Source organism: Talpa europaea (genome assembly GCF_964194135.1).
Source record: "Talpa europaea genome assembly, chromosome: 12".
In the NCBI taxonomy this organism is placed as follows: Eukaryota; Metazoa; Chordata; class Mammalia; order Eulipotyphla; family Talpidae; genus Talpa; species Talpa europaea.
Genome location: NC_140079.1, coordinates 91,062,156 through 91,074,847, shown reverse-complemented (window position 1 = coordinate 91,074,847; position 12,692 = coordinate 91,062,156). Strand labels below are relative to the sequence as shown.

The following is a 12,692-nucleotide window of genomic DNA, read 5'->3' as shown; positions in this document are numbered from 1 at the left end:
CGCACTTCTGACTGTACCCAGTGCATGTATAAACAAAACAAACAAACAAACCAGCAAACAAATAAATAAAGCATGCCTCTATTAAAAAAAAATTTAAAAAAATAAATAAATAAATCTTTGGGGGGAAAAAAAAGTCCTAGTTTATTTTTTTTTTTTTAAAGATTTATTTATTTATTTATTTATTTATACAAGCACTGGGAGGGTCAGAAGCACGGGAGGGTCAGAGAATTCACCAGAGCCAGAGCAGGGAGCAGAGCAGGCAGAAGGACCGAAGTACACTGCTGAGGGGAGCAGCGGGCGGCAGGAGAGGTCTGCGCGCCATGTGGGACCCTCCTCCGGTGGCCGGGAGCAGCCGGGGATCGAACCGGCGCTGCAGAGGCTGCGGGCAGCTTCGCAAACCAGTGCTCAACCGCTGCGCCACCGGGGAGGCCCAGTCCTAGTTTACATCTAGATTTTTCTAGTTGAAGGATAGAAGTGAATTTCTATTGGATAACTTGTGTGTTAGAGCTACAATGTGAAACATTAGTTGCTATGTAATTATCCTCTAGCAGAAAATGGGGACCCCTCAGAGGTCATGTCAAGTTTCGGTAACAGGGTTCAGTTAAGTTAGAGTTCAGCTGTACAGCCTTAAAGAAACTAGGAGTTTGCTAATTGTACCTGAGAGTGTTTCCATTACATCTAAGGAAGTTAGACTCTTGCAGTATTCCGTGCCCTCCCTCCAAGGAGATTACTGATCTTTCACTGGATTATGAGTACAGTGAGAATATGGACAAATCCCTCTACATAGACAACATTCCCAAGAACCTATTTCAAAGAATAGTTTGAGTAGAAGAAAATAACTTCAGTAAGACAGTCCTTGGGACCACACCATTTCTTTATAGAGGGAAATTATGCCAATGATTAGGGTAGCTTCCTACCTTTTCCCTGTATAGTGAATAGAGGGGGTTCAAAGAGTGCACCCCCAGAGGTGGGCTGTAACTAAGCCCCACTATTGATTACATTTACGGCACTATCAGTCATGGATGTGGGTTTAGAAAAATGGCAGGGTTCAGAAAAATGACAAGGAATTAAGTTATGTCCTTATTCACACCCCCACAGACCAAAGACTGCCCCAGAGGATTATGGCTAAGAACAGTTTTTACCCTAAGGAAAGTAAAAAACAATCTGTAAACTCCATCTACTCTTAAAAGATAGAAGCAAGAGGCTCACTGCAACCACTTTATTTATAAATCTAATTAGTGATTTAACATCACGATCCTTTTCTTGCGCAGGTGAAAGATGAGACCCAGTGTTGCCGTGATGCCCACTAATGCAAACATAGGAGCCATGGTTTTAATAGCAATGTATCTATTAGTCCCGTGCCCTTTGGTGTCCACAAGGCCTGGGAAGAAATCAGACATTCAAGTCTTACAATTATATTTAAATTATAAGTATAAGTTGAAGTCTTACATATTAAGGTTCTCCAGAGAAACGAAATTAGCCATAAAGAATTCATTGAGGAAGATTACACCAGGGTATATACTTACCCGTTGAACCAACCTCCTCTTCTGCCTGCTCCATTCCCACTGCTAGTCCCACTTCCCATTTGCTTTTACTAATCAAAATAATAACCAATGGCCTGACATCCAGAAGGACTCCAAGATCCTTTTCCAGAAGGACTCCAAGATCCTTGGAGTCCTTCTGGATCCTGTTTAACAACATTCTGGAGATAATAGATACAGTTAGTGAACTTCACTGTGTGATTTCCTGAAGGTCAGTGGTTGGCTTAATTCCAAATTCTAGACCTAAAGTGAAGACCAGTAGCTCTCCTGTCTGCCTGTAATGACACAGTTTCCTCTCTTTATTTCTCTTTTTCCTAATAAATCTGTGCTCTTAAACTGCAAAAAAAAAAAATTAAATAAAAAATTAAATTAAGACCATCTGGCATAGGGACATGTGATATTAACAGAACATGACCTAGTAGAGACAAGTTTGGCAATAGCGAGGCACACAAGCCTTCTGACCTACTCGTCCTACTCCTAAAAACATACTAAGCTTCATGGATAGTAGAAATTCCAGTTTCACATTAGTGACAAAACTAAAAGTAACCTACATGCCCATGAATGAGCTGAGAGAATGGAATCCTATACAGCTGTTAGCAGTGAGGCTGGTCTCAGGTCAGATAAGATGGCTAAACCAAATAAAAAGGTAAAGAACATATAATCCCACATTTTGGTTTATCACAATGTACTTATGCCTAACTAACTCTTCAACAATCAAGAACTTGAGTCCAGGAAGAAGTGCAGGCTTTTTAAATCCATACCTCTCGATGAAGAGTCCTCTGACAACAGGATGATGGGTCCCGGGAGACTTACTAGCATTTTTTCTTCAGTGACCTCTGGGGCTGGAGATAGATGGAATTCATGTCCAACTTCTGGAGGAATGAGTAGCAATATAAGAGGTGTATTTCAGTCAATCTGCCTGTTCTGTTCCCCACTCTGTCTCTGGTGAATCCTCTCACCCCTCCACACTTCTGGCCTGGTTCTTGTATGCATAAATCAATAAATCTTCATAAGAAAAAAAAGACATGTTGGTGGAATACTTTGAGCAGATCTCCAAGGAGTCCCTGCTCATCTATGCATTTTCCCTGCATTGGCAAGGGAGATCATCTCCCTTATCACAAAAACAAGACAAAATCTTAAAGAATAACTGAAGATTAAGTTCTAAATCTACCTAGATTTGGGGAATAGTAATTTGTTTTCAGAATCAGGTCTATAGGCATTCAAGCAATAGTCCATGTGCAAGGACAGGCTTGTCTACAGGACTGATCAAGAACCTGACCATCGCAGGTAAGAAGTCTGGGCTAAGAAGGCTGCTTGGGCTCTTGGGACTAGGTGAAGAATGAGGTACTCATCCCTAAAGTCTTCAGTTCTATAAGAGCCTTGTTTTGAGAAAGACTCTTAGTAGCAGGACTTACCTCGTCTATTCCTAGTTGACCCTGGGCAAGTCACAGAACACAGAGGGGACTCAGGAAAGAGCTCACTGCAGACTAAGGCACTACAGTGGAAATAGACCTGGGAACAGGAGAAGAGCTAAGTAGAACCAATGTACTCATATTCACCTGCCCCAGGTAACCTGTTCATTACTCACCATGGTAGAGATCCTTTTGATCCGTGATACAAAGGTAAAGGCCTTCACATCAAACCTCTGGTAGTGATTAGGATAGATCACAGAGGAGCCAACTGGATGGAAGGTGGTTTTGTGTTTACCCAGGTTATATACACAGCTAGGAGGCACACAGAGGGAGGGATATCAGCCACATTTACCCCAGAGTCTAATTCAACATTTGCTCAGTCATCTCTAATATCTTAAAGACTATTGCTCTACCTTCTACTTCCACCTTTGTTCTACTTAAGATACCTCCTTCTGACTTGGCCTATTCAATAGCCTATTCAGGGTACTTGTGACCTGGTGTTCTTCAAAAGTCCAAAGGGGTTTTATTTTCTTGACCAGCAAGTTTTGATGGACTGACTGAGCTGCCTTCCATGTAGAGAATACCTACCCATCCATAACAATGTTCCACTGGGGGAGAGAGGCTGGGTCCTCGGTGGGTGATATCCAACAATTATTTAAGACCAGCTTGATGTCGGGATCAGTCCTATTTAGGATTCTCACTTCCATGTAAATTGGTTGACGGACATGTTTCACCACAGGGTAGTCCTCATCCCCATAAGGTTGCAGGTAGGATTTATCTGAAATAGAATAGGAGTCTCTTCAACACCGTGGTTGTTGATGGCTGTTACAGTAGCTTAAGCACTGCTACTCCATTAGTTGGCAGCAACAGAAAGTTCACTATAGGGAAGAACTCCTTGAGAATATTTAAGTGGAGTTCTCAGGTTATAATGTCTCACCTGGGTAGGATTTCAGGCTCAAGACAAGTGGACCTAGGTTCATTGAAGCCTTTGGAGGAGGAAGATGTTTGACATTGGTTTTCAGAAATCTGTCATCCTTGCTGTAAGAGCACTTCACTGTCATCCTGCAAGCGTAGGTGGAAGGAGTTGGGGTGGTACAGAGTTTTAGATTAGAAAACTCTGAATTCAATGTGCAACTTGAAATTTCAAGTAGTCATTGTGTCACACCTGAACTCACTGTTACTGGAAATTCTCCTGGAAGGATGCTCTGTCCAGAGAGCACGGATTTCATTTTCATAGATGACCTTATCACCCTGGAACTTTATAGATATATTAGCGGAAGTAGTTAACCAGTTATCTCAAAGATAAGTCTTAGCCTTTTGTTATCTGCCAGTACTTACCTTATATTTTGTTCCACAACCATTGAGGGGTATGTGAAATCGTACCAGTGCCTGAGATGGAGATTCCAAGGTGGGTCGGCAGGACGAGTTTCCCACTCTAAGGGTATTCATGTTGAGAGTGGGTTTGGTGTTGGAGCGATTGACCTCAATATCCATAAACCCATCCTGAGTACACAGCTCACCTGTAACTACATAGTGGTGAGAGTTTAGAGATCTGCCTGCCGTGTGAGACTGTCATCTACTGACCTTGAAGTACGATGGAGAAAGGTTGGATTTTTCAGCAGGGGGTACCTAACTTTGTCTTAAGTCTTTGGGAAGATACTTTGACAGTCAGTTTGAGTCACAAGGGGCTACGCTTAAGTACCTAGAACAATTTCTCTGCTCTGCGTGAATAGAAGGACTTTCAACCAAAGGACGAGGGAGCAGGAGACATGGAAAGAAGTCACGTGGGCAAGAGACCAGTAAGAGGCCCTCAAGAGGGGATTAACATGAGTTAAAGGTCAGAGTTAAGTATTCACAGCTTAATGTATAGAGGCTTGTGTCTTTATGTCCCTTCTTTCAAGGTTCACAAGTCCAGAGTGGTTTGGGGAGGGAGGGAGTCACTACAGGAACTTTTCCTATTTGGCCTAACCCACACAGATTAAAGAGTAACAAAGCATGGAGGAAGAGACCACACTGAATAACAGGAAATACCCACTCCATGTTCCTTCTGAGGAAATTGCAGTCATCTGGAGAAAGTTTTTCAAAATTTCATAGTCCTCATTTGTAGTCTGAAGCAATCTTACTTAAATGGTGGGTTCCGACCCCTAACAAATACGTTCAAGTAACTTACCCATGAGATCATTACAGTGAGATCTACCTGCATGTGTAATTTGCAAGTGTCTTCCGAATGGTTCTATCATAGTCCTAGAATGAGATTTCTGACCTGACCAGGCTTTTATTTTCTCAGAGTCTACTAGAACTAATCAAGTGAATGATTCACTTTCTCAAAGCACAAGAAGAGCTAAGGGAGAAATAGAGGATGTAGGAAAGTTTTTAGAAAAGTTTTTACCTACAGAAATTGATGACTCACAGTCACACTCAGGATATATCACCATAGCTGCCGGCGCCAATGCAAAGGAGAAGATCAGCTTGAGTGAGGGAAGGTAAAACTGGTAGGATAGGCATTTTTCAGGGAACTGAAATTGGAAGAAAATTGTCAGCAAGCACAAACCCAGATGTGAGATTACGCTGATGTCTCTGTCATAGCACAGTTAAGACCAGTCTAATGAGGACAGCTTGGGACCCTTTTATATGGATCAAGCTGTCCTGCTTTTAAGATGACAAAACAGATTCATCATTAACAACTTGAAAGTTGTTTGCATGACTCTGCTGAGAAAAACTTTGGAAAACTTTCAATGCAGAGGTTAAAGAGGCTTGGTGTTTGAAGGCAAATTTCAATTAGTTGAGAGATTTTGCAAAATGATCAAATGAGGCCTTCCCAAGTTTTGGGTCTAGTCTATCAGCAGTTAGAATTTAGGAGCAGGTCATTAGTTCTGTCAAGATTACCCAAAAGAACATGCTTCAAGTCAGGCTTCCAGAGGGCTAAATTGATCATGGAACATACTTTGATTTTGAGAAGAGTTTTCTTGAAATGCAACCTCAAGCCGTTTTTTTCTTCTACATTAATCCCTTTTTTGTGCAACTGGCGCATGGAAAAGATTTTATTGTCAAAGCTCAAGGCTTTTAGTTTCCCAGGAAACTCTGGTATGGTGAGAGTCATGTGAGTGGAATTACAGGTCACAGGATCTAGAAGAAATAACAAACAGAATGCTCATCATCTGCTCTGATGAAGCCCCCAGAACCATGTCCCCGACTACTGAAGCTGTCACTTCCAAGGACCTTACCTAATACACAAATCATGTTTGAGGTGAAGGTTGTCGTCTGCCCATGATATTTATGACTAAGCTTCAGAGGCATCATGTAGAGATGACTGTCGCCTTGCTGTTGGGGGGAGCAGTTTTAAAAATATTTGCTTACTTGAATCTCTAACAACACTTAAAGTATAGTCAGGGCAAGCATATACTCAAGTATTGGGGCATTGTTTTGATCCAAATAGAATTTTAGGCCTTTTGCCCAATGATTACACTTTGTTATCATCTGGCAAGCTGGTGTTACCTCTGATATCAACTGTAGCCCTGATCATTTCTAGATAGATGTGAGTAAAAGCTACTCTTTATGCAGAATGAATGTCAAGACTCAGTAGTTTGTAACAGTTCTTGTTAAAATGATTGACACTTGATCACTTTGAACAGCTCTAGGCCCCTAAGTACTTTTGGCATATGAACTCACAGAATGTAGTATCTTGGTAGGATCTTAATGGCTAGCCCCCAAAGCACCTATACCTTCTGTACAACACAATAGAGAATAGTGACATCACAAACAGAACACCTTAATCCCTAAGAGACTTAGTAGTAGCCTAGCTTTCTATTACATCATAGATTTAGGTCCGTGGGGAAGAGGAAGAACAGATTAAAGTAAGAACCATTATCTATTTGTTCACTATTATAGTTGTAAGTCCCGTGCTTGGTACGTAGTAGGCATTGGGGTATCTATTGAATGAGTTGTAGTCTCAATTTGAACACATGATTGAGATTATGTCTGGATTTAGAATATTGGTCTTGTTAGGGGGAACATATGTCCTGAATGAACTCCACCCCCTGTTCTATGGACTCTACCCCCACCACCATGTCAAAGAGACCCCAGGCACAATGGACTACAAACCCCATAATACCATGGATCAGTCATGACTCTTGATTTCTTGAGGAGGGGTTGCTGGGAACTAAGGGTGGAGTTAAGCAGCCATGCTTGGTATAAAACCGAAGACATGGAGGCCTGGAGGGGAACTTGGTTTTGCCTGCCTTCAGCATGCATCTGGGGTCCCAGCTAAGAGAGTGTTACCAGTAGGATATTGACCAATTAATTTCTCTCTCTCTCTCTCTCTCTCTCTCCTCTCTCAATGTGTGTGTGCACGCACGTGTTCTCTCTCTTTCTGTGCCCCCCCTTTTTATTTCCCTTATAAATAAACCTCTTATCAACCTTTCTTTATTTGCCTGCCCTCGGGTCTTGTTCTGAGTTTTTTTAAGCCCACAGGTGAGGACTCACACCCAGGCTGCCCCATTTTCCTTTGGGGTTGCCCAGTAACAGTCTGTGCTGGGGGAGATAAGACTTCACACCTACCGTATAGTGGATTAGTCCTGTGGCGTTGAATGACACTTGGATGATCACCTTGTCTATATCAAACAGAATATTATATCCTTGTACCATTGCCTCTGAAACGGTCAGACTTAAGTTGGGACTAAAGTGCATGGTCCAGCCCCGCTGAGCCAGGAGTCCCTAAAATCAAAAGTTTCATTTAGAGGGATGGTGCTCTCCTTGACCTCAAGATCACTGTCTATTTAACAATGAATAAGGATTGACATTATGTCCCCTTTAATATTGAATTAAAGGTTGCTTAGCTCTGTAACTTTAAAAATTCTCATACCGGAGTTTCATCAGCCACATCAGGAAAAACTTTAAGGGAAAACTGGAAGAAAAAAAATCATGATGTAAGATTTTGATTGGCAAGAGAAATTTTCTGATATTGTGGAAGACACACAGACAACTGCTGTGTAGTTCTTACACCAAGAGGCCTGGCTGTCGGATGTTGTAGGAAAGACATAGGACCTGATAGGAATCCTAGCTATATCCTCAGACATCAGTTCACCTCTTTGAGCTTCTGATAAACAAAAAGTGAATGGGAGATTTAAAGCTCCTTTACAGTTTTCAGTTGAGATGCTAGTTCTGAAATATAGCTTTTTGTTATATTCATAGATATCAAGAATTGGGTAACTGTGCAGCTCCCCATCATTATTATAATAAAGTGAATATTTTTAGTTGTCTGTTATAGATACAAGCCATGTTAGACTATAAAATCCATGAGTAGCTGTTGGGTTCTCTAGTGCACACTCACTGTGTCTGGGCATCTGGCACAGGGCCTGGTACATGACATGTATTCAGTCTGTCAAGTGATCGCTAATGTGATTACAGCTATCAATAAATCCTTTCCATTGTCAGGCAAGATGTGCTAAGCACTGTATAGGTTCTTGGTCAATTTGGGGGGCCACCAATGAGGTGTTATCATCCCCCACTTCAGAGTTGGCAATGAAGGCCCAATATGGTTTAGAAATCAATCCGAAACCATATGGCAAATAAGCAATGAATACAGACTTGAAATCCTGACCCTACTCCTAAGTCTGGTTCGGTCTAGATCCCCATATGGTCCCTCCAGTAGCCAAATGAGAAGCAGTCAGTTTGTTGCACTCACAGACATGAGGTCCTTCGTACAGTTTGTAGATCCTGTTGTATGGTGCTTGGTTTCTGCTCCTTCCATGACCGGGCAGGTGAAGTGATAAATGACACCCTCTTTTAAAGTAGTGTTACTTTCAGTGAATCTGAGGGTCATATGGTGCTGGTTATGCTGTGTGCAAATGACATAAGGAGAACAGTTAAGGGGTGATACTGTAGTGGGAAAGGTGATTCCAGAATACCATCTGACCCAGCCAAGTGGCAAAAACCTTTGAAGTTACAATACCACAACTTTTAGAAGGTACCTCCTTTCTATACCAGCAGACACTCTAGCTGGCCTTTTCGATAGCCCAGGAAAGATTCATACATTGCCAAAAAAAAAAAAAAAAGTTATCTTGAACTTCAGGGATTGGAATTCAGTTTTTATCTTGCATCATTTTACATCTCTCCTATGTTTGAGTATCATGGTCCTGAGTGGTTTGAGGCCTCTAGCCAAGTCATTCAAAAACACTTTTGAACACCTGTGTATCAGCCATTGTGCTGGGTGATAGGCAGAGCCATTTGCTATTTCCCCTCACTTAGGGAGCTCATAGTCTAAAGTAGGGGGTGGATCAGCCAATCTTTTTATGTTCAGTGTTAGAAAATACTTTAGATTTGTATAGGCCACAAGTTGTTTCTAATATGTATTATTTACGCTTTTTAAGAACAAAAACCATTCTTAGCTCGACCACTGTCAGACGTGCATACACATACCATGGGCTGCACGTGGCCATCCACAGGATGTGGTTTGCAGAACCCTGATGGAAAGGAACACAATGCTAAGCTCCCTAAAGTTAGGAAGGGTTGTTCTAGAAGGGAAAAATCACTGGAGTTCTTCACAAAAAACACATGCTTACTTCATAGGGCAATCACAGAGGACCTCAGTAAACCAGAGGACTTAATTCAAGTCTGTTTACAGAGCAGTGTCCACAAACACAAAGTTCAGACAGCAAGCGCTTTGTTTCAGAATCAGATTATGTGCTCTGTTAAATATGCATGTCTCTAAGACACACCCATGGCCATATCACCAACTCAGTGAGCTGTCTGTTTTCTGAGCTCCCCAAGTGGTTCTTTGTGCACTATAGCTTGAGGAATTCTGCTTAGACAGGTTGCTTTCATTGTGTCTATTAATCTGATTGGGCGTAACTGTTGCTTGGCAATAGAAAAAACCCTATTTCTCAGCTGCTGCTTGCCTTCCAACACCTGTTTTTACTGCATATAAGTTCTCTGTTTTTCAGTATTAAAATATCCTCCCATTTCACAGAGGAGTTACAGATCAAAATAGCTTGTGTCTGAGAATTTGTTGTGTCTAGGTGCTGTAGTAAGGCCTTCATCCCCATTATATCATTCATCTGTATGTCTGGTAGAGAGGATTGCATAATCCCCATTTTTCCAATGAGCAAACAGAAACTTTGAAAGCTTAGCTGACTTGCTTTCCAAATAGACAATGTAGTAGCATCCTTGGGTTAGAGCCACCAGATGCAAACATCTCTGGGCAGAAAAATAACTCCTACTTAAGAACCACTTCTCTCTTCCAATGCCTATATCCTTAACTACTAGGTTACTAGAAACTACAAGGTTACTATTTCTCAAATCATCCTTAAAGCAATGACTTACCTTTCTCTTTGTACAGGTCTCATAGGGAGCTATCAGGGTAGATTTTTTTAGGTCCAGGACATATGTGCAGATCGGCATTTCATTACCAGAGTTATCTATAGAAGCCAGAGCAGTTTAGACAGGAAGTGGCCAAGAAATACATTTCAGTTACAAATCTCATCCAAAGTCACACAACCAACACCACCAAGCCATTTCTGAGGACCTTCAATCACTTTCCATTTATTGTCCCAACTAGATGATATGACGCAAGCTTTGAGAGAAACTGATTCACAGCTAAATTTCCCAGGGGGTTCTAAGATCAGGCAGGTCTAAGAAAGGACAAGGTCTTCCACTCTTGTTGGCATCATGCAGATTGGGCTCCTCTCCGTTGCATCATGTGATTTATACATCAGTTGCTCCAGAGTTTGTATATTCTGCTCACCAGAAGCTAAAGGACCTGGCCTAGAACCAAGGGCTCTCTATGAAATAAGACTAAGATGAGACAATACCTACCCAATACAGATGTATCCCATTTCATGAAGTCAAAACTGTTTGGAAACTCCACTATCATTCTGTTTTCACGGCAATGGACAACCCCTGAAAAGCAAAGGCAGCACATGAGGCCGGGAGAGAGATTTTCTGACCCATGTTTGTGTTTTCCTGGCTGTCTAGGAACCCTAGCTACAACCTGTTTTCTCTTTTAAGGGCATTTGCCTTATGCCCGGAGACATACCTGTGAAGACAAATTTCTCCAGCTGAAAAGGGCTTATTGAGTTCACTGAAGTCACAAAGGTGAAGAAGAAAGAAAGCGACCTGTAGGTGTGTGGAAGGGGTTGGAGGAAAGAGGTAAGGAGGCATAAATTTAAGCAGATGAGGCCATTCTTTCCCTACCCCCCTACCTCCCACTCTCAGAATTACTCACCTCCAGTCTGCATCCAGCCAGCTTGAGGAGGTCCTCCAAGCCATGGTCAAAGGCACCACCAACCCAACCAGGTGGAGGGGTGGGCTGCTCTGTGCTTTCAAAGCAGAAAGCAGGACATGACCCCGCTCTGTCCAGATTTAAGACAGCTGAATCTTCTCCAATCCTCCCACCTGAGAAGAAAGGATTTGGAAATAAGCTTTCTGGAGTACTCGAAAGAAGCCATCTACCCTTCCTGCCACTCACCTTGGGTATTCTGCCAGCTGCTCTGAGGGTCAGCCATGAAACCAGTTCCCTGAAACTGGCTCTAGGTGAATTCACAGGTGTTTGGATGCCTGACATGAGCAAAATTTAGCATCTTTTGTACAAAATATTTCCAACTCCAATGTAGAGAGTGGTGAGCTATTGAGGAAAGAGGATTTCTTGTTCACTCCACTAAACCTTTCCTTTAACCCTTAATCTCTTGATTATTGTGGGAATCACCCAGGCAATGTGCATAAATTACCTTTAAAAAAGTGAAACTTTATTTTACTCTGTGTATAAAAGTTTAATGGTACTGCAAAAAAAAAAATGCTGACAATTACATAAGGATGTAGAGAAAAGAAAAAATCTCTTAATCTAATCTTGCCACTATTAATGTTTTTCTGCAAACACCACATATTTAAAAAAGCAGTACCACCCACCTGGGATCAAAGTTTAAAACTATGTAACTATGTTTCATATTCTGCTCTTTACCGCTTTACATGTCACGGACATTTTCCAGATCTCAATTACCATTTTTAAGCTTGCATAGTGTAGGGTAAGGAAAAATGTCAGGCTTTCCTGCCCTCCCACCATCAGGATAGATGATGGATCCTTGAGGTCCTGAATGCATGCCTGAGGGCGGGCACCTGGAATGGGGTGTGGGCATAGGTAGATGGGATTCACCTGGGCTAAGACTGTGCTTTTAAGGGCGGCGTCACAGGGATGCCAGCAGCAACAGAAGCCGAAAGAGAAGCCCAAAGCAGAAGCAGAAAACGCCAGAGAGCCCAGATAGAGTGAAGATTTGCTGGGGGCTGGGAGGACTGCCAGCCTCCCAGCCCCCCAGTACCCCTGCCTGCCATGTGCCTGGTGAACCCCAATAAAAACCTGCAAAAAACCACTAAGGACTCTGACTCCTCCTTTACCCGGTCTGCATGGAATCAGAAAACCTGCACTGGTCCAGTCCTGTCCCTTACAATTGGCGTAGTCGGCAGGATGATCCATGCAGATGGGTATGGAGCCCTCCGAAGACCTGGAGGGACTAAGGAGTAAAAGACTGCCTGTGATGATGCCAGAGGCATCATGGTGACCCAGGAGATGGACAATGTCCAGGATCTACGGGATAAGACCTCGCCCAGAGGAAGAGGAGGAGATGCCTGAGAGGACCAGCCAAGGACCCCTGAGGCAGCAGAATCGTCGGGGAGGAGAGGACCACAATTTGGAGCTCGCCAGTGCTGATTCAGGGAGAGGTCAAGAGACTTGGACTGATGGACTGACAAT

At 42.5% G+C, this 12,692-nt stretch overlaps 1 protein-coding gene across 1 annotated transcript; it reads right to left on the bottom strand.

Moving 5' to 3' along the window:
* Positions 1 to 1,235: 1,235 nt before the first annotated feature.
* On the bottom strand, positions 1,236 to 11,454 carry ZP2 (zona pellucida glycoprotein 2; the record flags this gene model as incomplete). Its single annotated transcript, XM_084250223.1, has 15 exons — positions 1,236 to 1,381; positions 2,303 to 2,413; positions 2,957 to 3,053; positions 3,130 to 3,265; positions 3,542 to 3,731; positions 3,891 to 4,015; positions 4,119 to 4,210; positions 4,292 to 4,479; positions 5,343 to 5,469; positions 5,898 to 6,079; positions 6,178 to 6,274; positions 7,511 to 7,666; positions 8,637 to 8,789; positions 11,175 to 11,344; positions 11,418 to 11,454. 15 exons carry the CDS (start codon positions 11,452 to 11,454, stop codon positions 1,236 to 1,238), a joined length of 2,007 nt encoding a protein of 668 aa, XP_084106349.1.
* Positions 11,455 to 12,692: the final 1,238 nt, after the last annotated feature.